The 27,756-nt window shown below is 44.5% G+C and overlaps 1 protein-coding gene across 3 annotated transcripts in view; it reads left to right on the forward strand.

The window, feature by feature from the left end:
* The window catches only part of acot7 (acyl-CoA thioesterase 7), a 281,598-nt gene extending 269,623 nt beyond the window's left edge, over nucleotides 1-11,975 (forward strand). For all 3 annotated transcript variants that reach the window (XM_080214973.1, XM_080214974.1, XM_080214972.1), the window contains one exon: nucleotides 11,638-11,975. In XM_080214973.1, coding sequence (XP_080071099.1) covers nucleotides 11,638-11,736 — 99 coding nt within the window. In that variant the 3' untranslated portion in view covers nucleotides 11,737-11,975. The remainder of the gene's footprint in view (nucleotides 1-11,637) is intronic.
* The last annotated feature ends 15,781 nt before the right edge of the window (nucleotides 11,976-27,756 follow it).

A 27,756-nucleotide genomic window follows, 5' to 3' on the forward strand; every position in this document is an offset into this window, starting at 1 on the left:
AACATTTAAGAGGCATCTGGATGGGTACATGAATAGGGAGGAATTAGAGGGATACAGACCGAGCCAGGGCAGCAGGTTTTAGTTTAGTTATGATCATGATCGGCACAGGCTTTGAGGGCCGAGGAGCCTGTTCCTGTGCTGTATTTTTCTTTGTTCGTTGCTGTAGCAGTTTGTCACACTGGCCTAAAACGGTGTAAAATATGCTGCATAGGTCTTTAAAAAATTTAGATAGAGACAAACATTAAACAGAAACAAATAAGAAAAATATGCTGCAATTAACAGCACAGTGATCAAGATAAGTAGACTCCGTGCCAAAGCATGTTTATAATGGAGGGGTGATTAAAAGCATGGTCAAATAGATAGATTTTAAGTAGGAAGAAAATTCCTGAGCAAGGCTGAGTGATTGGTTGTATGACCCCCAAGAACGTGGGAGAACCCAAGTTCGAGGAGGGTGACATAAATCAACCATGTCAAAGGCTGTAAAAAGATCTGAGAAAGGATGGTGCAATGCAGTCAAGCTCGCCCACAGTGTTGTTCGTGACTGATTCAGGCTGCTTTGTTACTGTGGCAGGGAGTGCAATTTTTACTGGAGAGGTTCAAATCTGGAGTTCTGGGGAAAATGGGCATGGGTTAGTAGGCTCCAATATAGTTTGGAGAGGAAAGAGAGGTTGAACATGGGGTGACAATTGCAAAGACAGAAGAGTCAAGAGTGGGCTGTTAAGGAGGGTGGGGATTAAAGTAGATCTGAACAGGAACAGGGTTATACCTAATGAAGGGAAGCTTACAATGTCAGATACAGTGTGTGTTGGGGAGTGGGGGGGAAGGTGGTGGGGGAGGGCTAGAGAAGTTGGGTGAAGTGGGTGAACGGAGTAAGATGGTGTTGTGAACAGAAGTTTTTTAGAGAGGGCATGAGGCAAGGGTTAGGAAAGAAAGTCCGAGAGAAAAACCAGTTCAGAGAGCACCTGGAGAAGATTTTGCTTTGAGAGTGTTGGGAATTGAGGGAAAGAGATGGAGCGGGAAAAGCAGTTGAATAGATAATCTGAACTTTATTGACAAATTCATGAATTCTTCACACTTATTGAAAGTAAAGGGTGAAGGAGACAGTTTGAAATGAAGAAAATATCTTGAGGCAGTGGTGGGTAAGATTTTTGTAAGAGTTGGCAGTGGATGAGCCGGAAGGGTGGTTAATAAGAGAGAGAACAGTGGGATAGTTGCTCATACACGGAGTAATTTCAATAAGCATTTTGGAAAATGGTGAGAGTGAATTTATGCAAAAGGGATTGAAGAGGTAAGGAGGGAAATCAGCGATGGGTTGGAGTATGCAGTGAGAGGGGGAAATAACGGGTGGTTTGTCTAAGTAAATGCCAGCCTTTTCAACATAGCTGTTGTAATTCTAAACCAGTAACTGCTCAAGTGGGCCACTTGCTGTGCTAGTTATTTAAGTATTAGGCAGGTGCTAGCCTCAGTTGTTTAACTCATGACTCAATGGATATCACTAATAATGTTTAATAGTTCTTTCTGTCGCTGCACCAGTTGATTCTGTGATTGTATGGTTAAGAGTCTCTTGACCTTGGCGCCAACTACACCTCCATTATGTTCAGTGACAAATACATGGGTGAGTAATGCTGGTGGAATAACACTCGAAATTCATTCCATTATGCTAGCAAAAAATGTGTCAAGTGTAGGACATGTTGACTGACATTGAGAGAGAATTACGGAGCATGAGGATATGTATCTATTTTACAGTCAGTTTTCAAAGCAATAAATTGGAGTACTTGCTAACATTCAGTACATTGTTAAAGTGGCTTTTACGTTCTTTGTGATGCTACTGCCATTCTTATGGTTACAGGTTCTTACCCTAGTTGTTACTGTTTAGCCTCCCCCAATTAATAGGTACATATGTTGTCCAATGTAGCTTTGAGCCAAATAGACCGCTGTCCAAAACCTCCATTCTCCAGTGAGCTTTGTATGCCAGAGGATGCGCTGGGGGACTCCCTGAAACTGTCTTCGAAGGGCTACCTGGAATTGCCTAGGAAGTTTAAACTTCCGAACGGGAACTGGAGTTATCCAGTTCTCCCATTTCAGTCGGAGAATTTGAATGGTGACAACTCTCTTAGAATAGTTACCCAGTAAACTAGAAAGGTTAAACTCCTGAGTAATCATGGGACTGATCACGGCCCCTCCCCCGACCTCCACTGGACTCCTGACTACCCACTGATAGCGCTCCAACTGGATCCCCACCCTCTCGATCACCTGTCCTCTCCTGATCCTCTTGACTAAGCTCCTGACTGCTCACCTAATTCCCTGACTACCCCCAACTAACTGCCACATCCCTCTGACTACCCCTTCGACACTACTCCGACTCCCCTCCTCTCGACTTCCCACTCGACTGCACATCTGACACCTCCCCCCCCGCCCTCCCCGCATCTACTCCCACATTCCTCTGACTTACTTCCTCACACGCTGACTATCCCTAGAGTCCCGACTACTTCCCCACCTGACAAACTTCCCCCTGGGTATCCTCCCCCCACTACTACCCTCCTGACCACCGCCCCCTGACTACTGCTGACTACCTAAGTCACACTGACTTAACTTACACACTTAGCTTCTCTCTAGCTTCTCAAAGTGGCTGAACCTTTAGCAGCTAGTGCCATGAGTAGTGACATGGCATTACTTCTCCTATCATCGCTGTCCTAAACTCAAAGGAGTCAGAAGCTGCTGTGTTGCACCAGGTTTCTCACCAGGTCCGGGACGGAGAATTGGACAAGAACTGTGCAATTCCCAATCTGGGTAGGTTTAAGGAAAAGCAGAGTGGCAATCCCACAGTGATTGTCGCTCCCTGGAAATTTTGTATATATAAGGTTAGCTCCAGTCTTCTGGAGCGGCAATACAGCTACTACACTAAAGTCAATATCCTTCAGCTACAAAGGGAAATGTTACACCAAATGTACAAGACAGAAATAGGCCATGGGAACCAATAGGTCCGAGCCAGGGTTAGTGGTCCACGCAAGTCTCTTCCTACCATTCTTCATCTAACCCTATGAGAATAACCTTTCTATGTCTCCCTCCTGCATGTGCTTAGCTAGTTCAAGTGTATATTGCTCAAGTATGTACACTATGTTGCACATATTCGTGCAGTATACTGATGGCCTTGAGACGACAACACATTTTACTTTGTATAAAGATGCTCTGATGCACTGAATAGCTAGCAAATTAATCCCAGGAAATGCACCTCCACGTCTTCAACATGCTGATAGCTTGGAGAAAAGATCTCCAGTTTATTAATGCACTGTACATTGCCACCCATCGATCTGAAATTTATCAGACCATCGAAAATCAACAAAGGCTAAGAGAATTACTTCCATTCATCAGTTTGATGGCCCAGTGGATGAATTTACTAGCAGCGCAGTATTGAATCGCAGATCCAGGTGTAGAAAGTGAACCTCATTGTGTCCATTTTACAAACGTGGCTGAGCGGATATGACCCTAGCTTCTGAGTCACAGGTGGTGGGTCTAAACCCTATGCCAGTGATAAGGTTAGCTTCCCACGTAAGTGTTATTTGTCTCAACTACTGCCTTTGGTAGCTAGTTCTGCATTTTACTCTGAATTCAGGGATCCAATTCTCCCATATCGGCACTAAGTGCCTAATCAGTGGGGAAACTAGAGTGTTTCCTGCTGCCACTGGCAGCGTCTTTAATTGTGGTTCTCCCCACTGATGGATGCTAATTAATGCATCCTGCGAATCACACTGACCAGCTCTGCTATTCCCAGATCAGGGCACCTTTTTTAAAGGCCATCCTGATGTCCATAGTCACAAACAGGTCCTTATTTTCCTCAAACCAGAAATAGTGATCCCCTAACCAGGAGAGCACCATCAACCCCGCATTTGCAAACTCCCCCCTCCCCCACAACCACCACATAGGCATGAAAATGATCTGACCTGACCACATCAGCCCCCTACGACCCAGCGCGCCCCCCCCCCGCCCACTTCAGACCCACCCACTCAGTTCACCTCACCCCTCCTTCCCCTCAAACCCCCACTCGAACCCCCTCCACCCTCAGGACCCCCTTCAGGCCCCGTACCTTGACAATGCCAACGGTGCACAGCCCCTGGCACCCTGGCATTGACACTCTGACCTGGCACCTTGGACTTTAAGGAGGGTCAAGGAGGAATGTTTCAACTTAAGTCCAGTACCCTCTGCCATTGCCAGGCTGCAGAGGAAGGATTCCCCCAAGGATCGGTCTGTGGTTGGTTGGGCTGGGGGCATGTGATCAATTGCGGCACTGCCCCCTGTAATGGGGGTCCCATGGCTGGACTGCCCTTCTAGCCCTGGCAGACCTGAAGATCATCCCTGCGCATGGTAATTTCAGGCAGCTCTCTGTTCAACATCTTCATTCCTGCCTGTCACTATGAGATCTTTGAACTGGTCTGTTGACTTTAATCTCTGTGTCCCCTGAACATCCGGTCAGGTTTCTAAATCACAGCAGCAATCCGTTCTGCACCAGGGACTTCCCTTTCTCTTTCTCAGAAGCTGCAAGTGTGAGCAGACTCCTTTGAAGCCCTCTGACAGATAGGAGATGTCACTTTCACTGGGGGTAATTCCCTTCTTCACAGCTGTTCACTCAGCCCCATACTATTCACACAGCTTCAATTTCAGTCCTAGAAAGCTCTATGTCTTTGAAGTACCTCCCAACCCTTTGAAAACCTTCGTTTTCCATTCAATTTCAGTCCAGTCCTTTTAACTCTCATTTGCTTGACAGTGGTTTAGTGGATTCTACAGCCTCCAGTCAGCTGTGTTTATTTCCTTAACCTTCATGCATTACTGCACCTCAAATACCCCATTGTTCCTAACCCCAATATCTATACCACAAAGGAAATGAAAGACACCTAGCTCCTCTCAAGTTGTCTACACCTGCTTGGGGTCACAGCTGCAGGCACCATCAAGGATCTTCAGTTCTGCCAGGGCTAGAAGGGGAAGTCCAGCCATTGTACCCCCATCCCAGGGGACAGTGCCGAGATCAAACCTTTGCCTCCAACCCAGGCCCATGCAATCCCCAGGACCCCTGGGGGACCCTCCCTTTGCAGCCTGGCAGTGAAGAGGGGCAAATAGCCTCTGGACCTAGCTCCTTGACCCACCTAGAGGTTCCATGGGCCAGGGCCACTTTGGTCATTGCCAACACAAAGCCTACCAAGTGCATTTCCCACTGGGAGGTGGGTGCATGGCAGCTGAATGGGCAGTCCAGCTCACTAATTGTGTTACAACTAGCACAGTTAGCGGGTTTGCATGATTTTCAGGTTTCCTTTCCAATCAGGGTGGGAACTTGATCGCGGCCAGCAAGGCAAGTCAGGTGAACATTGATTGTCTTCACTCCCAGCAGAAATCCAAATTTTTGGCCGATGCCCCATTCAGCAGGGCATCAGGATTCCCGTATGCCATCTGACAGGGCTGGAAAATCCCCCCAAGAAGTTTCTCCTAGATACCTTTTTGAATTTATTATATTTATGACCTCTGGTTTTGGGTTCCCTCAGAACTAGAATCATATTTTTCGATGACTACCCGATCAAATATGTACATAATCTTTAAAGATGTCTGTCGGGTCAACCCTCAGCCACTGCCTCATTGGGGATAGTTGAATCTTTCCTGATATAATCTCTTAGTTCCGGTATCATCCTCGTTCATTTATTTTGCACTTCCTCCATTACCTCTGCAGTCTTTTCATAAAATGGATACCAGGACTGTGCATTATGCCCCTAATATGGTTTAGCTAAGTTTATGTATAAACTTAACAATATCTCTCTTGCTGTTTTTCAATTCTGTTCCTTGAGAAATGAACCTTAGAGTTTTGTTTGCTTTGCCTATGGCTTTATAAGCTTGCATGCCTCCATACTTGCCATGATTTTGTTACCTGCACCCCAAGTGCAGTTGCCACTTCTCCATATCTGCAGTACTCTTCATGGGGGCTCATGGAACCTGTCTGTCAATTAAGTTTTCAAAACTCATTCTGGCTCATGTGCAAGAATACCACCTCACAAGAGGTTGGCATAGTGGTTAGCACTGCTGCCTCACAGTGTCAGGGACCCGGGTTCGATTCCGGGCTTACATCACTATGTGGAGCTTGCACATTCTGCCTATGTCTGTGTGGGTTTCCTCTGGGAGTTGCGGTTTCCTCTCACAGTCCAAAGATGTGTGGATTAGGTGGATTGGCCATGCTAAATTGCCCCTTAGTGTCAGAGGGACTAGCTAGGGTAAATGCATGGGTTGTGGGAATAGGCTCTGGGTGGGATTGTGGTCAGTGCAGTCTCGATGGGCTGAATGGCTGTAGGGCACTGTAGGAATTCTATAAGAGGATTGATCAATAACAGATGTGTAGGTCCACATCAGTTTTAGATCGATGGAAGCTGAATTGCAGGACAAGATTGTGGATCGAGTCAAACTTAGGAATATCAAATCATAATTATAATTAAACAACAAATAGACACAGGAAAGTTCGGAATAAAGTGAATGAGCTGGTGGCGCAGATCAGCACAAATGGATATGATCTGGTGGCCATTACAGAGACATAGTTGCAAGGTGACAGGGACTGGGAGCTGAATGTCCAGGGGTATCAAGTGTTTAGGAAGGATAGGTGGGAGGAAAAAGGGGGGGGGAGCGGCGTAGCTCTGCTGATTAAGGATAGCATCAGGGTGGTAGTAAGGGATGATATAGGAGCCAAAGAGCAGAAAATGGAATCGTTGTGGGTGGAGATTAGGAACAGCAAAGGGAGGAAGACGCTGGTGGGTGTCGTTTATAGGCCCCCAAATAATGATCTGGAGGTGGGGCGGGCTGTTAACGCGCAAATAAATGCGGCGTGCAGGAATGAAACGGCGATAATTATGGGGGATTTCAATCTACATATTGATTGGTTGACCCATGTTGGACGCGGTGGGCTTGAGGAAGAGTTCTTGGAATGCTGCCGGGATAGTTTCCTTGAACAGTGTGTGTTGGAGCCGACGACGGAGCGAGCTATCTTGGATCTGGTGTTATGTAATGAGGCGGGTAGAATTAGGGACCTTGTGGTGAAGGATCCTCTTGGGAAGAGTGATCATTGTATGGTGGAGTTTCTGATGCAGATGGAGGAGGAGAAAGTGGGTTCCCGGACACGTGTCCTTTGTTTGAACAGAGGGGAGTACGGTAGGATGAGAGAGGAATTGGCGAATGTTGATTGGGGGAGCGCGTTGGAAGGTAGGTCTGCTGAGGAACAGTGGAGGATCTTTAAGGAGATCTTTCTTGGTGCTCAGCAGAAATTTATTCCGATGCTTAAAAAGGATCATAGGAGGAGAGATAATCAGCCGTGCATAACGAAGGAGGTGAAGGAAAGTGTTAAATTAAGAGCGGAGGCGTTTAGAGTAGCTAAGAGTAGTGGGCGAGAAGAGGATTGGGAGAGGTTTAAATGTCAACAAAGAATGACAAAGAATTTGATAAAGAAGGGTAGGATAAACTATGAAGCTGGGCTAGCACTTAATATAAAAAAGGATAGCAAGAGTTTTTATAAATATATAAAAAGGAAGAGGCTGGCTAGGGTGAACGTTGGACCCTTAGAGGATGAGAAGGGGGACTTAGTGGTAGGGGATGGGGAAATGGCTGAGGCCTTGAATAACTTTTTTGTTTCGGTCTTCACGGAGGAGGACGTGAATAATTTGATGGGTGTTAGCGATCGAAAGATGGTAGGAGTGGAGGGCCTGAATGACATTATTGTTACTAGAGAGGTAGTGCTCAACAGACTGGAGGGACTGATTGTGGACAAGTCCCCAGGACCGGATGGAATGCATCCAAGGGTTCTGAAAGAAATGGCGGAGGTGATAGTGGATGCCTTGGTGATTATTTTCCAGACGTCGCTGGATTCCGGGGAAGTGCCGGAAGATTGGAAAACGGCTAATGTTACGCCGTTGTTTAAGAAGGGTGGCAGGCAAAAGGCAGGGAATTATAGGCTGGTTAGTTTAATGTCTGTTGTAGGTAAAATGTTAGAATCCGTGATCAAGGAGAAAATAGCGAGGCATCTTGAGGAGAATTGTTTGATAGAGCAGACGCAGCAGGTTTCGTTAAGGGGAAGTCGTGTCTGACGAATTTATTGGAGTTCTATGAGGATGTGTCTAGGGCGGTGGATAGAGGAGAGCCAGTGGATGTGGTGTTTCTTGATTTTCAGAAGGCATTTGATAAGGTGCCTCACAAGAAGTTATTACAGAAGGTCAGGGGGCATGGAGTTGGGGGTAGGGTGTTAGCGTGGATAGAGGATTGGCTGTCAAATAGGAGGCAGAGAGTGGGGGTCAATGGGTGCTATTCGGATTGGCGGTTGGTGACTAGTGGAGTGCCCCAGGGGTCGGTGCTGGGGCCTCAGCTATTTACCATTTATATAGATGATCTGGAGGAGGGAACCGAGTGTATGGTGTTGAAATTTGCTGATGACACCAAGATTGGTGGAACAGCAAATTGTGCGGAGGGTGTGGAGAGTCTGCAGAAGGATCTAGATAGGCTGGGCAAATGGGCCAGGAACTGGCAAATGGAATTTAATGTTGGCAAATGTGAGGTGGTCCACTTAGGTAGGAATAATGGTAGGAAGGACTATTACTTACATGGCGAAAAACTGCAGCAGGCGACGGTGCAGAGGGACCTCGGGGTCCTTGTGCATGAGTCGCAAAAACCCAGCTTGCAGGTGCAGCAGGTGGTCAGGAAGGCGAATGGGATGCTGGCCTTCATAGCGAGGGGGATTGAATATAAAAGTAGGGAGGTCTTGCTGCAGCTGTATAGGGCACTGGTGAGGCCGCAGCTGGAGTACTGTGTGCAGTTTTGGTCGCCGCACTTACGCAAGGATATTTTGGCCTTGGAGGGAGTGCAGAGGAGGTTCTCTAGGCTGATGCCGGAGTTGAAGGGATTGAGCTATGAGGAGAGGCTGAATAAACTAGGCTTGTACTCGTTAGAGTTTAGAAGAATGAGGGGAGATCTCATTGAGACATATAAGATGATGAATGGGATGGATAGGATAGAGGTGGAGAGGCTCTTCCCGCTCAGAAAGGACAGTAGGACTAGGGGGCACAGCCTCAAGATAAAGGGGAGCGGTTTAGAACGGAGTTGAGGAGGAACTTCTTCACTCAAAGGGTGGTGAATCTCTAGAATTCTCTGTCCGTTGAAGTGGTGGAAGCTGCCTCGTTAAATACATTTAAGACGCGGGTTGTTAGGTTTTTGATAGGCAAGGGGATGAAGGGTTATGGGGAGAGGGCGGGAATGTGGAACTGAGACACGACAGATCAGCTATGATCTTATTGAATGGCGGGGCAGGCTCGAGGGGCTAGATGGCCTACTCCTGCTCCTATTTCTTATGTTCTTATGTTCCTGGAATTACAGACAGAAACATGTCCTGAATTTTTTAATCAATCCAGTGACCTTACTTACGACCCACGGTTCAATTACAAACTAATTATCGCAATTGGATTAGAATTAAAGATAAATGTTCAATATAGTATTTTTTTTCTTTGGAGGACCTTTTTGATAGCTCTAAATTGTAATGATGCCAAGAGTAGCAGTATGCGATAGTGCCTTAATTAATCATAACTGCTGTCAGATCAAGGTTGTTAACAAGCCAGTGGATCTCCCATGGCATAAGTGATAATGTGCCTTTATAGCATTGGTCTTAGAAAGAATTCCGGGCAAAACACTGGAACAAATTCTTGGATTCTATTCAAAGAGCTCTCGTACGCTCTCTAATTATCCACCCTAACAAACAGTGATAACCATTGTTTAAAGCACATTCCAAAAACAACAGATCCAGCAATGTAACAGTCCCTTGGTACTGCATTGAAATTTCAGCTTGGATTGTGTGATCTTAACATTGGGTTTGAATGCTTAACCTTCTGGCTGAAGAGTTCAGAGTGCCCTTCAAGAAAGCCAAGCTGACACTTTGCCTAAGTAACAGTGTTGGCTGAACGTTAGGCTGTGAATAGGCCGCACAAACACATGCAGATCTGGTGTGGCACTCTCGTGATAAATTGAGTGGCCTGCTTTTTTTAATAACAATCAGTTGTGCTCTACGATGATGCCAATTGATATTGCTTTCTATCCACAGGTGGTTTCAGTAAACATAGCCAAAACTCTACCACCTTGCCTGTCACGGAATTGGCACGGGTGAGAACATAAGAACATAAGAAATAGGAGCAGGAGTAGGCCATCTAGCCCTTCGAGCCTGCCCCGCCATTCAATAAGATCATGGCTGATCTGTTGTGGCTCAGTTCCACTTTCCCGCCCTCTCCCCATAACCCTTAATCCCCTCTCTTATCAAGAACCCATCAACCCGCTTCTTAAAAATATTTAGCGAGGCAGCCTCCACCACTTCAACGGGCAGAGAATTCCAGAGATTCACCACCCTTTGAGTGAAGAAGTTCCTCCTCAACTCCGTTCTAAACCGCCTCCCCTTTATCTTGAGGCTGTGCCCCCTAGTCCTACTGCCTTTTTTGAGCGGGAAGAGTCTCTCCACCTCTATCCTATCCATCCCATTCATCATCTTATACGTCTCAATGAGATCTCCCCTCATTCTTCTAAACTCTAACGAGTACAAGCCTAGTTTATTCAGCCTCTCCTCATAGCTCAATCCCCTCAACTCCGGTATCAGCCTAGTAAACCTCCTCTGCACTCCCTCCAGGGCCAAAATATCCTTGCGCAGGTGCGGCGCCCAAAACTGCACACAGTACTCCAGCTGCGGCCTCACCAATGCCCTATACAGCTGCAGCAAGACCTCCCTACTTTTATATTCAATCCCCCTCGCTATGAAGGCCAGCATCCCATTCGCCTTCCTGACCACCTGCTGCACCTGCAAGCTGGGTTTTTGCGACTCATGCACAAGGACCCCGAGGTCCCTCTGCACCGTCGCCTGCTGCAGTTTTTCGCCACGTAAGTAATAGTCCTTCCTACCATTCTTCCTACCAAAGTGGACCACCTCACACTTGCCAACATTAAATTCCATTTGCCATTTCCTGGCCCATTCGCCCAGCCTATCTAGATCCTTCTGCAGACTCTCCACACCCTCCGCACAATTTGCCTTTCCCCCAATCTTGGTGTCATCTGCAAATTTCGACACCCTGCACTCGGTTCCCTCCTCCAGATCATCTATATAAATGGTAAATAGCTGAGGCCCCAGCACCGACCCCTGGGGCACCCCACTAGTCACCAACCGCCAATCCGAATAGCACCCATTGACCCCCACTCTCTGCCTCCTATTTGACAACCAATCCTCTATCCACGCTAACACCCTACCCCCAACTCCATGTCCCCTGACCTTCTGCAATAACCTCTTGTGAGGTACCTTGTCAAACATGGAAATCTCCGTTAACCTCAGACGGGAATTTCCAGTCTTGCCCAAGCGAGGCCATAAAATCCTGCCCACACGTGTTATTAGGCTCATCACCTATGCGAAAGGGTGCCAACAATGCACAACATGTTTCACCATTAGAGTAGAACAATGCTACATCTATATGATTATCTCTTGTCTCCTCAAACCTTTTGTACGAGTCGTAGCATTTACCACAGGTCACACAGTACACCTGATCCTCCGCCTTCATGCCCGACTGAAATAACCAGTATCACCAGTTGTTTTTCTTTTATTCACAGACTCAAACAGAAGATGAAAAGAGAAGGTTTGAAGAAGGAAAAACTAGATATTTAAATACTAAAGCCAAAAGGATGGCAGGAGCACAGAAGGACCAGTGACGCCCAATCCACAAATGGCCCAAGGCAGCTAATGAGAAGTAATTTATATTCAGCATTGTATTACTTGAAAAATGTTTAAGTCTTAAATGTTAACCAAAGCACTATTGTGTACTATTTAAAACCTAGATAGTATTCTATTGAAGCAAAACTATGCATTCCATTGAGATATTGGTGTTTTCTGGTATAGAATTAAAATATATCATTATAGAAATAAATAAATGCTGCCAGCCTTTGGCTTATAGGAAGACTTGGTATTTATTTCATTTCTTTCCTCTTTTCCCTCTGACAATTCCGCTCCCCGCACCTGCTGGAAATGGTGACTTCAGGCTGGGAAATAGGAGTCAGCAGCGACTGGCCAAAGGGAGTGATCCATGGGCAGGACCAAGTAAACCCGAGGCTCAAAAGACCCGGGAACTGGGGCTTTCTTTTAATTAGACTGCTGATGTCTGCCATGCTTTGCCAAGCAGCACACTGGCGGAGGGAGGAGAAATCTTAAATCTTCTTACTGTGACATGTAAGTCCTGGGAGGGAGCAAGGATGTGGGCAATCTGGAGGCACGCAGAGGAGGGCATGAGGCCTGGTCATGGTCTGTCTTGTTGCTGTGGAGACAGACCTGCTCCATCGGGATCTTGATTAAGATCTGTTTTAACAAGGTTCCTGGTCCCCATGGCTCAGTTACTTGTAAGCTTAAAATGTATTTATTTATTGGTGTCACAAGTAGGCTCACATTAACACTGCAATAAAGTTACTGTGAAAATCCCCTAGTTGCCACACTTTGGTGCCTGTTCGGGTACACTGAGGGAGAATTTAGCACAGCCAATGCACCCTAACCAGCACGTCTTTCACACTGTGGGATAAAACCAGAGCACCAGAGGAAATTCATGCAGATACGGGGAGAACGCGCAGACTCCGCAAAGACAGTGGCCCAAGCTGGGAATCGAACTCGGGTCCCTGGCACTGTGAGGCAGCCGTACTAACCACTGTGGTCATTGAGTTCTGCAAGCCTTTGAAACGCAGGGTCTTTCAGTTCTTGAATTACTAAAATATTTTCTTGCATGCACATATCCAATATATGTGCAGATGCTATTCCCTTTATCATAACTAAATTGACGTGAATTTTATGAAGTATGTCCATTTTGTACGTAATGACTCTTAAGTTTTTAGAAATAGACTCATATTGAAGCATCCCAATAACTAAGATCTGATACTTATTGTTTGTAGACACGTAAAAGTTGAATTTTTGAAATCCATTTTTCAGGCAAAAGATTAAGAAGTCGACTTTTACACAGATAACATTTTTGATGGGCTTACTTTCAACTGGCTGATCTCACAGGCCGCTGGTTACTCCACAGAGATACCGTGGGCTGGCATACATTGACTTTGCAGTTTGTTGCAAACTTACCTCTGTGATTTCAATGATAAATTACACTTTTACTATAATTGTCCAATATAACAGTGGACAGATTATTCTTTGTGATCTAGCACCAATGCGAAAAGATCAGAAACCTCCAGCTTCACATCCTGGTCTCTGCTGTGATACTCTGAACACAGCCTGAAGCAGTGAGTTGATCAGCAATCAAACTTCACACAGAGTATCTGAGAAATTAAGGATTTTTTGGCTAATGGTTGAGGGATCACCTTTTGCATGCGATCGACTATGACTGATGTATATACAGTATGTTGCACATATTAATGCAGCGTGTTGATGGCCTTGAGGGGACAACACATTCTACTTTGAATGGAGATGTTCTGAAACACTGAAAAGAAGGCAAATTAATCCCAGGAAATGCACCTGCACATCTTCAACATGCTGATAGCTTGAGAAAAGACCTTCAGGTTATTAATGCACTGTACGTTGCTACCCATCGATCTGAAATTTATCAGAGCATTGAACATCAGGAGATTCAACTAAAGCTAAGAGAATTGCTTCCATTCATCAGTTTGATGGCCCAGTGGATGAACTTGCTAGCAGCACAGTACTGAGTCGCAGATCCGGGGGTAGAAACCGAACCTCACTGTGTCCATTTTACAGCCGTGGCTCAGTGGATAAGACCCTTGCTTCTGAGTTACAGGTAGTGGGTCCAAACCCTATGCCAGCAATAAGCTAACCTAGGCTGACACTGCAGTGCGGTACTGAGGGAATGCTACAATGTCGGAGATGCCATCTTTTGGATAAGGTGTTAAACCCAAGACCTGTCTGCTTCCCCAGGTAGACATAATGGATCCCAGGGCTCTATTAAAAAGGGAGCCAGCTGTCTGAACAACACTGAAAACACTATCGTAAAGTTTAGCTGCAATAATATACGACTCTGCTTGAAACTGCTACATTCCATTTACGTTGATCCAAAGAGTTTACAATCCAAAGAAGCCTGTGCATTTACTGTTTGTCCATCTGTTTTGAGAAGTGGATTGTGATCCTGTTACTGAAATGGATTGAAAGCTTATAAAATGTGTAATGAGACGAGTCATTTATTGTCGCAGACAGAATGAATTGACCCGTGTTCCTTCCTGAGGTTGTGAAAAATGCTATATAAATCCAAATTCTTTCTATCTTTCCGACTGAGAGCAAAGTAAACAAGTGTGTCAGCGTTTAAACCTTTAGCTACCGTTCCCCCTTTAATGACTATTCCAGAGTCACAGTTAGAGGGCCCCATGCTTTGTGATATATTAAGTACTGCAGTAAAAAGTTAACTATTACTTTACGCTAGTTGCATTAGCTCCATGTAAGGGAATAGACTTTCTACTACATTTTCTGTTTGCTTTGTTTAGCGGGTGATGGTGACTTAGTGGCATTGTCACTGGACTAGTAACCCAGAGAGCTGGGGTAGTGCTCCGGGGACCTGGGTTTGAATCCCACCATGGTAAGTGGTGAAATCTGAATCCAATAAAAGCTGGAATTAAAGTCTAATGAATACCATGAAATGATTGTCGTAAAAATCCATCTGGTTTGCTAATGTCCTTTAGGAAAGGAAATCTGTAATCCTTACCTAGCCTGGACGCACAGCAATGTGGTTGACTCTGAAGTGCCCTCTAAAATGGCCCAGCAGACCATTGAGTTGAAGGGCAATTAGAGATGGACAATAAAGGCTGACCCAGCCAGCGATGCCCACCTCCCATGAATGAATTTTTTAAAAGCATGGAAGCATTACACTTGGAACTATGCTGATTCAAAGAAAGAGGTGGGATTTCCTGATGATGGCACCATTTGTGACTGAAGCAGTCCATGTCCAGTGCAGAAAGACCTGGACAATGTACAGGTTTGGGCTTATAAGTGAGAAGTAACATCCATACCACACAAGTGCCAGACAATGACCGTTTCCAACAAGAGAGAATCTAATCATTGCCCCTTCACATTCAATGGCATTACTAACGCAGAATTCTCCTTTGTCATCCCAGGGGTTACCATTGACCGAAAACTGAGCTGGACTAGCCCACATAAATACCATGGTTACCAGAACGGTCAGGGGCTAGGAATCTTGCAGCGAGTAACTCACCCCTTGACTCCCCAAAGCCTGTCCACAATATAAAAGGCACAAGCCAGGAGTGTGATGGAAAACTCTCCACTTGCTTAGATAGTGTAGCTCCAACAACACTCACAAAGCTTGGCACTGTAATGTCCTAAAACTGAGGTTGTGAATTTTAAACAAAAAGAAAAAGACGTGGTTAGTCCATGTAGATTCAAAGTAACACACACAACGGGTTTATTGAAAGGGATGTTGAAAGAAGAGTACAAACTGAAACTAAAAGCAGGAGCCTCTGAAACACTCCAGTGACAATACCATCAGATCATGTGACCTGCTCTTAAAGCAATCATGCAACTACTTAAACATATAACAGACACCATCCTGGAATAAGTAGCCCACTTGATTGGTACCACAACCACAAACATTCACTCCTGCCTCCATTGACAGACAGTGGCAGCAGTTGTACCATCTACAAGATGCATTTCAGGAACTTACCAAGGCTCCTTAGACAGCACCTTCCAAACCCACAATGTAACCACAATAATAATGAATTTTTTTGTCTCCACAGGCATTTAAGTCCAGCAAGGGCATGCATGCGACAGGCTGTAGTGGGCTGCTCTTGGACGTTGTTTCGGGAGTTGCCTATTGCTTCATGTCGTTAGTGTGCTTAAACTGGACCATCTCGAGGGCAACATGACAGCTCAGAGACTATCTCTGTTACTGTGCGGACACATGGATTTGGGCCTGTGTCTGTGGGAGTTTGCACGTTCTCCCCGTGGTTGCGTGGGTTTCCTCCGGGTGCTCCGGTTTCCTCCCACATCCCAAAGATGTGCTTTTAGGCTGATTGATTGGGTACTAAATTGTCCCTAAATTGGACCTCCCTGATCAGGCGTAGACTAAAATCATGAATAGGTCACTGAGACAGTGGGACGGCGGCGCGGGCTCGTTGGGCCGAAGGGCCTGTTTCCCGTGCTGTGTTGTTCTTTGTTCTTTGTTCTTTGTTCTTTTGTTCTTTGACTACCATCCAGCAGATACATAGAAACACCACCATTTGCCAGTTCCCCTCCAAGCAACTCACCATCCTGACATGGAAGTATATCACGGTTACTTCACTGATACTGGTCAAAATCCTGGTACAGCATTGTGGATATACTTACACTACGTGGACTGCAGTGGTTCAAGAAGATAGCTCACCAGTGAAGCTCACACCCCTTGAATGATTTTTTAAGAAGTTAATTTTAAATAATTATATTTTGTATAAAATTATTAGGGCAAATGAAGCAATTAATGCACAGCAAGGCCCCATAAATAAAAGATGAATGAATTACCGATAGTCTGTTTTTGTTGGTGGTAACAATGTTGTGAGGGAAAGGGCTAATGCTATTATTTATTTTCTAATAAATGGTATTTAGGGCTGTCAGGAACTAGGCAGTTGGTGAAGGGGAGATTTGTAGTTTGTAATTAGGAATGTTGGATCTCCCGTGTGCAGTGAATTGTCGAAAATGGGCACCACGTCTCACACACCTGTAATGATAGCCACGTGACTAGTGGAGTGCCCCAGGGGTCGGTGCTGGGGCCTCAGCTATTTACCATTTATATAGATGATCTGGAGGAGGGAACCGAGTGTACGGTGTCGAAATTTGCTGATGACACCAAGATTGGTGGAACGGCAAATTGCGCGGAGGGTGTGGAGAGTCTGTAGAAGGATCTAGATAGGCTGGGCGAATGGGCCAGGAACTGGCAAATGGAATTTAATGTTGGCAAGTGCGAGGTGGTCCACTTTGGTAGGAATAATGGTAGGAAGGATTATTACTTACTTGGCGAAAAACTGCAGCAGGCGACGGTGCAGAGGGACCTCAGGGTCCTTGTGCATGAGTCGCAAAAACCCAGCTTGCAGGTGCAGCAGGTGGTCAGGAAGGCAAATGGGATGCTGGCTTTCATAGCGAGGGGGATTGAATATAAAAGTAGGGAGGTCTTGCTGCGGCTATATAGGGCATTGGTGAGGCCGCAGCTGGAGTACTGTGTGCAGTTTTGGGCGCCGTACTTACGCAAGGATATTTTGGCCTTGGAGGGAGTGCAGAGGAGGTTTACTAGGCTGATGCCGGAGTTGAGGGGGTTGAGCTATGAGGAGAGGCTGAATAAACTAGGCTTGTACTCGTTAGAGTTTAGAAGAATGAGGGGAGATCTCATTGAGACATATAAGATGATGAATGGGATGGATAGGATAGAGGTGGAGAGACTCTTCCCGCTCAGAAAGGACAGTAGGACTAGGGGGCACAGCCTCAAGATAAAGGGGGGGTCATTTAGAACGGAGTTGAGGAGGAACTTCTTCACTCAAAGGGTGGTGAATCTCTGGAATTCTCTGCCCGTTGAAGTGGTGGAGGCTACCTTGCTAAATATTTTTAAGACCCGGGTTGATGGGTTTTTGATAAGAGAGGGGATTAAGGGTTATGGGGAGAGGGCGGGAATGTGGAACTGAGCCACGACAGATCAGCCATGATCTTATTGAATGGCGGGGCAGGCTCGAAGGGCTAGATGGCCTACTCCTGCTCCTATTTCTTATGTTCTTATGTAACTGTGCTCTGTTTGTGTTGATAGAGGAGAATTAGGTGGCATCCATTACCACCTTGCCCTCTAGGTTATCCAATTCTCTGGTTCTTGCTGCACTCAGACTGTGCAAAGACAGGGAAAGCCTCCCATTAGAAGCTCAATATTGTCATATGTACAAGACATGGAGGCGGCCTTATGTTCACGTGTTCTCTCAGCTTCTCCTATATAACAAGCCTTCTGTACGTAACAGCAGGAGCAATTCAATAAACTCTACTGCAGCAATGTCTTTTGGTCCTTTGAGATTTGAGAGTATCACAGAAATCATAGCATACCTACAGTGCAGAAGGAGGCCGTTCAACCCATCAAGTCTGCACCAACCACAATCCCACTCAGGCCCGATTCCCATAACCCCATAATCCCATGCATTTATCCCCCCTGACACTAAGGGACAATTTAGCATGGCCAATCCATCTAACCCGCACATCTTTGGACTGTGGGAGGAAACCAAAGCACCAAGAGGGAACCCACTCAGACACAGAAACTCCATATAGACAGTGGCCCAAGCTGGGAATCAAACCCGGATTTCTAGCACTATGAGGCAGCAGTGCTACCACTATGCCACCCAGGCCTATGTTTAAAGTACTAAAATTGATAAATGAACTTCAGGCAATGTTATGTTTTAAGGACGCTTATGTTTGAAAGCTGGGCTTGACAATCAATCTTCATTAAATCAAATATCAAGATGCCTGTTCTGTTTTGACACATGATAAAATATACTTTTAATTTTTTTATCACATTGAAATATTACAGGTACTATCAAAGGAAGCTAATCAAGATATACTGTGCAGCTAAATATCTGTGGGGCAGTGCTGAGATGCAGCATTAGAATGATCAGAACATTTTATAAGTGCGATTTTCATTTGAATTGTAAGTATACAGTCTCCACACAATGCCAGATCATAAAAGGCATCTTGATTAGTCCTTAGTCAACAGAAACTACCTTTCTTCTCATAGGACAAATGTGACCATCCATTTTAGACAGGAACACCCTCCATTTTAATCTAACTCATTACAAAATTAAGATCAAAGATATAAGCCTATCAAAAAATCATTTCTATTGTTGTCATAAGTACAGACTAACTGGCATTCCCTGGTCACCAATCAAAAGCAGCTAATTCTGTGGCCGTTAACTTTTTTTCAACAAGGTTTGATGGTTATCATTTGGCGATTGCAAAGATATGATTAAAGAGGTTGGAAAGAAACAAAGACTGGCATTTATATAGCAGCTTTACAACCTCAAGCCATCCCAAAGCTCTTTATCCTCTGAAGGTTCGCAAGTTGGAGGAGCTTATTAAGCAATTGTAGGGAAGATGTGTAGGAGGAAGATAGTCATTAGGATTTATGAAGTATGAGATGATATATTGATTATCACATTCCGAAGTGAGAGAAATAGATGGACAGCAGTTAAGAGTTTGTAGAGGGGATTGAAAGGATGGTTAACAAGATAGATTTTGAGGAGATCTGAAGATTGGACAAGTCATAGAATGATATAAGTTTACAGCATGGAAACAGGCCCTTCAGCCCAATTTGTCTATGGTGTCCTTTTTTTTAACCACTAAGCTAGCCCTAATTGCCCGCATTTGGCTCATTTCCCTCTATACCCATGTAACTATCTAAATGCTTTTTAAAAGACAAAATTGTACCCGCTTCTACTACTACCCCTGGCAGCTTGTTCCAAACACCCACCACCCTCTGTGTGAAAAAATTGCCCCTCTGGACATTTTTGTATCTCTTCCCTCTCACCTTAAACCTATGCCCTCTAGTTTTAGACTTCCCCTACCTTTGGGAAAAGATGTTGACTGTACAGCTGATCTATGCTCCTCATTATTTTATAGACCTCTATAAGATCCCCCGAGTTGAGTTGCAGCAAAGTAAGTGGAGTGACTGCAGACTGTAAACCCATGGTGGGTGTCAGCTCTGAATATTGGTTCTAAATAAGCAGGTCACTGAAACTTAAAGGCAATTATTCAGGACAAAAGTCAATTTAAAACCAATACGATGCACTTCTTTTCTCCAAGTGTTTGGAATAATCTGTAAGGCATCCTAGTTGAAATCAACCATTAGAGGCTTTGAGATATCCTGAGGTTATAAAGGTGCTATATAAATGCAAGTCTTTGTTTCTTTACCTATCCTTTCAGTCATATTTTTGCAATTGCCAAATAAATAACCATCAAAAAAAGATAATGGTCGTAGAATTTGCTGCTTTTGATAGGTGCCCAGGGTATGTCTGTACTTGCGATAATGATAGAAATGTTTTCATATACAGAAAAAGCCCTTCAGCCCATCAAGTCTACTGCGACAATATCTACCACTAAAGGCACGTTAATTCCATTTTCCTGCACTTGTCCCTTATCCTTGAGTATTATGATATTTCAAGTGTTCACCTAAATATTTCTGATAGGTTGTAAGATTTCCTGCTTCAACTACCTTCCCAGGTAATGCATTCCAGATTCCCATCACCCTCTGAGTGAAAAGATATTTTTCTCAAATCTCCTCTGAATCTCCTAACTTTACACTAAAACTATGTCCCTCGTAATTGACCTCTCAATCAAGGGGAACAGCTGTTCCCTAGTCACCCTTCCCATACCCCCCTCATAATCTTATACATCCCAAACATGTACCCCCTCAGCCATCTCTGCTCTAAAGAAAGCAGTCCAAGCCTAGCTAGTCTGTCTTTATAGCTCAAATGAACCATCCCAGGCAACACCCTGGTGAACTTCCTCTGTACTCCTTCTAAGTGCTATCATATCCTTCCTATAGTGAGGTGACCAGAACTGCACACAGTACTCATAGAATCATAGAATCCCTACAGTGCAGAAGGAGGCCATTCAGCCCATCGAGTCTGCACCAACAACAATCCCATGCAGGCTCTATCCCCGTAACACTCATGTATTTACTCTGCTAATTGACATATATACTCAAGCTGTGGCCTAACCAATACTTTGTGCAACTCCACTATTACCTCTTTGCACTTACATTCTCCACCACAACTGATGAAAAAATGTATCCCAAAGCCTTCTTAACTATCCTATTCACATGCTCTGCTGACTTCAGGGATCTGTGAATAATTACCCCAAGATCCTTCTGTTCTTCTGAGCTTCCCAGTGTCCTGCCATTCCTTAAATACTCCCTCATCTTGTTTCTTTTTCCAAAGTGCATCACCTTGTACTTATCAGGGTTAAATACCATCTGCCAATGCTCTGCTCATCTGACCAACCTATTTCTATATTCCTGTAACCTATGGCCATCTTCATTATTAATCTCCCTATCAATGTTGGTGTTGTCTGCAAACTTGCTTCAAATTCCCCCCACATTTTTATCTGTATCATATATGTATCATAACAAGCAATAAGGCTCCCAGTACTGATCCTGTGGTATTCCACTGCACACTGGCATCCAGTTACTCAAACAGCCTTCTACCACTAGCCTTTGTGCCCATTACTAAGCCAGTCTCTCATCCATCTCGCTAAGTTTCCTTGAATTCCATGTGCTTTAAGCTTCTCAATCAGTCTCCCATGTAGAACCTTGCTCTGCTAGAATCCATATAAACGAAATCAACTGAACTTCCACATACTTGATCACATCTTTGAAAAATTCTAACAAATTTGTTAGGCACAATTTTCCTCTAACAAAACCATGCTGATTATCCCTAATAAACACATACCTTTCCAAGTAGATATTAATCCTCTCCTTCAGAATTTCCTCCAATAGTTTCTCTACCACTGACCTAGGACTCACAGGTCTGTAATTTCTTGGTTCATCTTTACCATCTCTCTTGAAAAGTGGAATCACATTAACCATCCTCCAGCCCTCTGGTACTGCTCCTGTGTCTGAAGAGGAATTAAAAATTTATGTCAGAGCCCCTGTAATTTCCTGCCTCACCTCACGCAGCAGCCTGGTTGCAATTCACCTGGGAGAGGGGATTTGTCCATCTTTTAGCCCATTGGAGCCTCCACTGTCTCCCCACTTCCTATGTCAAACTGTGCAAGTTCCTCATAGTCCCTTTTCCTGAATTCTGTACTTACATTCTCCTTTTCTAGAGTGAAGACTGAAGAGAAGTGTTCATTTAACACCCTTCCAATGCCCTGCAGCTCCACACATAGATTGCCCCCTTGGTCTTTAATGGGTCCTGGTCTTCCTCTGGTTAACCTCTTCGCTTTAATGTATTCATAAAATATCTTGAGATTCTCTCTAATCCTGTTTACAAGTCCTTTGCTTTTCTAATTGCTTTAAGTTCTCTCTTGCACTTTCCATTTCCTCCATTGTTCCCTTTGGACTTGCTAAAAGCTTTCCTCTCCCTCCTCATTCAGTCCTGAATTATCCTAGACATCCAGGGTTCCCTGAACTTATTTTTCCTACATTTCCCCTTAAAGGGTTCATGTTGGACCTGAAAATTCCTCAACTCCTTTTTCAATGCCACCACCACCACCCTATCACCCCCACTTCCACTGCTGTGCTGTAGACTTACCAGCAAGGAGCTGTTCTCAGTCAACTTCGGCCAGATCCTGCCTTATTTTAATAAGATCTGCCTTCCCCGATCCAAAACTGTCTTTTGCAGGCCATCTTTCTCCTTGTCCATAACAAATTTGAATCATATATCATGTTGTGGTCGCTATTGTTAAAATGCTCCTCCACTGCCACATTGAACATTGTCTGGCTTTGTTCCCCAGAACCAGATCCAGCACTGCACTATCTCTTGTCAGGCCTTCCAAATATTGATTCAAAAAAATCCTCCTGGATACATTTCAAGAAATCTACCCCCTCTAAATGCTTAACGCAATGACTATCCTAATTTATGTTGGGAAAGTTGAAACCCCTAGTATAATTACCTGATTATTACTCTCAGGCACCTCTGTGAACTCTTGCATAGGTGATCTATGTATTTTTGTATTAAGTTAGATTAAAATGGAGAGTATTCCTTTCCAAAATGGATGATTGTATTTACCCTGTGTGAAGAAAGGAAAATTCTGTTGACCAAGGATTAATGCAAAGCTAGAATAATTAAGGTACTAGCAAGATGATCCTTGATGAGTCAACTTAACTTGTTGAATGGATTCATTTGACTTAATGGCCTTTGCTTGTTCTTTGCTTTCTGCATTTTAAACACTGACAGGGGCCTTTGTAAAGCAGAGAACATAAATTAACATTACTCTGCTTCTCAGCTCTTCTACTTGCAGGTTCAATTTGGAAGAGTTCCCCAGCTCCATCACAATCATTTAATGTTATTATGGGCATCTGGATGTGAACAAATTCATCACTGTTGAAAAATGAATGAAAAGCTGCTGATGCTTCACTTCATGTCCTGAGGATTGAACTTTAAACACGGGAGCACAGGAGCGCAGCGGTTAGCTCTAATGCTTCACAGCACCAGGCACCTGGGTTCGATTCCCAGCTTAGGTCACTGTCTGTGTGGAGTCTGCATGTTCTCCCCATGTCTGCATGGGTTTCCTCCGGGTGCTCTGGTTTCCTCCCAGTCTGAAAGATGTGCCAGTTAGGCGCCTTGGCCATGCTAAATTCTCCCTCAGTGTACCCGAATAAGTGCCAGAGTGTGGCGACGAGGAGGTTTTCACAGCGACTTCATTGCAGTGTTCCCAAAAAGAAAATGCTGGAAAATCTCAGCAGGTCTGACAGCATCCATAAGGAGAGAAAATGTCTCGAGTGCAGGTGACCAAAGCTTTGACAAAGGTGTGCAGGTTAGATGGATTGGCCATGCTAAATTGCCCCTTAGTGTCAGGGGGACTAGCTAGGGTAAATGCATGGTGTTATTGGGACGGGGCATGGGTGGAACTGTGTTTGGTGCAGACTCTATGGACCAAATGGCCTCCTCCTGCACTGTAGGTGTCTATGATTCTATGCTGTCAGACCTGCTGAGATTTTCCAACATTTTCTCTTTAGGTTTCAGATTCCAGCGTCGACAATAATTTGCTTTTATTCATTGCAGTGTTAGTGGAAGCCTACTTACACTGGGTGGCACGGAGGCACAGTGGGTAGCACTGCTGCCTCACAGCGCTAGGGATCTACATTCAATTATGGCCTCGGGTCACTGTCTGTGTGGAGTTTGCACATTCTCCCCTTGTCTGTGTGGGTTTCCTCCAGGTGTTCTGGGTTCCTCCCACAGTCCAAAGATGTGCAGGTTAGGTTGATTGGCCAAGCTAAATTGACTCTAGTGTCAAGGGGAATAGCAGGGTAAATGTGTGAAGTTATGGGAATAGTGCCTGGGTGGGATCATGGTCAGTATAGTCCCTATAGGCCAAATGGCCTCCTTTTGTACTGTAGGGATTCTATGATTCTACTTGTGACACTAATAAATAAATTTTAACATAAAACTTTTAAATATTTGTTTTGCCAGAAAGATGAAAAAAGTTGCCCCTCACCTTAGAATGTTATGTGACAGTAAATGTATCATCTAATGCTTCATATATCCTGACAATGACTTCCTACTCACCTTCCCTACAATTGCTTAACAAACTCCTCCAACCTATGGATCTCTTGAAGAAGAAATATTGGGGAAAATAAAGTTTACAGGATTCTCTCCATGATGGACAAAACTTGGAAAAGGGAACTGGGATGAAGATGGGGAAGTAGAATCAGGGGCGAGATGCATGTTTTTATGCAAGGAGTTTTTATGAGTTAGGTTGCACTGCTGTAACGAGTGCTGGAAGGAGATTCAATGGTATCTTTCAAAAAGGAATTAATATTTACTTGAAAAGTTAAATAAATTGAGGGGCTATGAGGAAGGTTCCAGGCAGTAGGACTAATTGGAGAACTGTCTCAATGAGCCATCAGTGGTGCTATGGCCTCTTTCTATTCCATATGCCTAAAATTTCACTGTAAGTGGATACAACAGCCTGTACATGATCAGCAACAAAGCAACAATACTCCCCATACCTTGAAGAAACCTGTCACAAAGATCCTTGGGGTGTGGATTTCCTCTTTCTAGACATTATTTTTAACCTGTCACCAAGTAAAGAAGACCTTCAGGTATCCAGAAACAATGATGGCATCAAACTAGATAAGCAGCCAATCACGTTGTGGTATTCTCATAGACTGTAAGTCAGGAAGTAAAATGCACTGATTATCCTTCACTTTTACTTTATTTCCAGAGAGCAAAATAAATGATTGAGACATAGATATGGGATTGAGGTAGGAGCTGAAAATATCATAAATGAGCTTTAAATGAAAAATCTAACTTAAAAGAATGTGGAATTATTTTCTAAAGTAATGGAGAAATTTGATTATTGGGGCTGGTCCTCAGTTCTGATAAATGGGAAGGCCAGAAGAAGCCAGACTCTAAATCCAAAACAGAATGATTGGTACGTATAAATAAATCTTTAGAGGCTGAAATCCCTTCACCAAAATCCCTTTATTTCCAATTCCAACAACAGTGCACAGCGTGCTCACAGTCAGCAGTCTACCTTCGGGAGTGCCAGAGGAACTGACACCCCCCATTAAATACACGGAAAAGACTCCCTGTTTGGCCCGAAAGACTTGACTCCTTAATCAGGGACATATTTTAATGTGCAACCAAGTACACAAAATCAAATTAACTTAGGGACAACTCAAAAGGGGCAGCTCCATAAAAGGACAAAACAAAAAGACAAAGCAGAAAGGACATTTAAACATTAAATTTAAATGTGATTATAGGGTTCAATAATACAGTCCAGTCCCTGCAGTGCACAGCGGGTATGGAAGGCATCAACTGTGCCCTCAGACACCACATGCTCCCTTTCCAGGGACACGTGGCCACATATATAGCTGCGGGTAGAGAGGCAGACAGTCAGGTTGGACAACTCCCTCAATCACCTGCTGCCTGGACCTGTAGATGGCAAACTCCTTAATCAGGGAGTTCATATTCCCATATGCCAATTTCAATGGCCCAAGTGAAGTCATTACAACATGAAGAATGATCAACTAATATTGTGGCCATTGCCTTGTGACATGGAAAAGCTGAAAGAGAGAAGGCAGTTTAAAATTTATTTATTAGTGCCACAAGGCTTAAATTAACACTGCAATGAAGAAAATCCCCTAGTTGCCACACTCTGGCTCTGGTTTGGGTACCTTGTGGGAGAATTTAGCATGGCCAGTTTACCTGACTCTCACATCTTTGGACTGTGGGAGAAAACCGGAGCACCCAGAAGAAACCCACGCAGACACAGGGAGAACATGCAGACTCTACACAGACAGTCACTCAAGCTGGGAATCGAACCAGGGTCCCTGGAACTGTGAGGCAGTAGTGCTAATGACTGTGCAAATGTGCCGCACATAACAGAGGAAAGAGTGGAGAAATTTGATCGTCCATAAATGTGAAATTAAGTTTTAAGGAGCAGAAAAGCTTTTCAACAGTAATTATGAACTAAGTGTGCTTTAAACAACCCAGTTACCCTTCACTTTGCAAAGTATAATTGTCACAAGCGGTTCCATAGTGGGTTTAACAGCATGAAAGGGCACATTCCCATGAGTTCAGTGATTTCTAATTGATTGCTCTCTGTAGGAACACGTTGACAATGCACTCTGTGGAGAAGTGTACAATTACTGACAGCAACTTTTGGATTTCCGTGTCTAACTGCACATGTGCAAGCTCCAGAAGTTGCTGGAAAATTGAAGGACAAAGGGCTTTGACAAAGGGACATCTGGACTTGAAACATCAGCTCTTTTCTCTCCTTGAAGATGCTGCCAGACCTGCTGAGATTTTCCAGCATTTTCTCTTTTGGTCTTAGATGATTCTATCATCCGCGGTAATCTGCTTTTATCCAGAAGTTGCTGTGTGTTTCAGAGGAATATGACAGTGAACACCAGCAATTTCACCATCAATGCCACCATAAAACCACAGCCAATATGTCTTCACCAAGACGGTTAATAAGTTCATGTGAAGAACTAGAAGCAAAAGCAAAACAATCACAAGGCAATGCTTGCTCCCTGGAAAACTCTCCTGCTATCAACCAAACTTCACCAAACTCATTTCTTCCAATCTTGATTCCATCCTTTCTCCCCTTGGCTAGTCACTTCCCACATACATTTGTGATTCCCGATGTCATATCAACAATTTACAGTTTCTTGCGCCTAAACCCCCCCCCTTCACTATGGGTGTCCAATCCCTCTACACCTCAATCCCCTACCAGGGTGATTTGAGGCCTCTTTCTTGTGCAGGGGCCTGAACAAACTCCATCCACCATAGGGCTGCACTGTAGCACAGTGGTTAGCACTGCTGCCTCACAGCGCTAGGCACCTGGGTTCAATTCCCAGCTTGGGCCACTGTCTGTACGGAATCTGCACATTCTCCCCGTGTCTACGTGGGTTTCCTCCGGTTGCCTCCCACAGTCCAAAAGACATGCTGGTTAGTTGCATTGGTCATGCTAAGTTCTCCCTTAATGTACAGAAACAGGTGCTGGAATGTGGTGACTAGGGGATTTTCACAGTAATTTCATTGCAGCGTTAATGTGACACTGATAAATAAACTTAAAAACACCACCACTCTCCTCTGCCTGGCTGAACTTATTCTGTCACTAAATAATTTCTCCTTTGCTTCACTCAATCCACAAGCATGACCCAAGCTTTCCTGTTGCATGCTATTTTAACTCAGCACCTTGCTCTCATGCCCATGTGTTATTCCTTGGCCTGCTGCAATGCTCCAGTGAAGCCCAGTGCAAGATGGAGGTGCAGCATCTTATATTCCAGTTGGGCACATTGCAGCCCTAGGGACTCAACACTGAGTTTGGCAATTTTAGACCATGACCTTCCTCATCCATCTTAGAGCCCTTTTTAAAAGCATACACCGTACCTGAATTAGGAGGCCTTGTGCCACAATGGATAGTGCCCCTTTCACTGGTCCAGAAGCCCTAAGTTTGAGTCCAAAACCAGGACTTGTGGCCATCGAAGGTTGTCAAAAACTCCAAAACCTTCAATATAAAATAAAGGTAAAAATCTAAAGGGGGTGGAGGAGCAGAGA

Source organism: Carcharhinus amblyrhynchos, chromosome 30 (genome assembly GCF_965287045.1).
Source record: "Carcharhinus amblyrhynchos chromosome 30, sCarAmb.v2.hapA, whole genome shotgun sequence".
In the NCBI taxonomy this organism is placed as follows: Eukaryota; Metazoa; Chordata; class Chondrichthyes; order Carcharhiniformes; family Carcharhinidae; genus Carcharhinus; species Carcharhinus amblyrhynchos.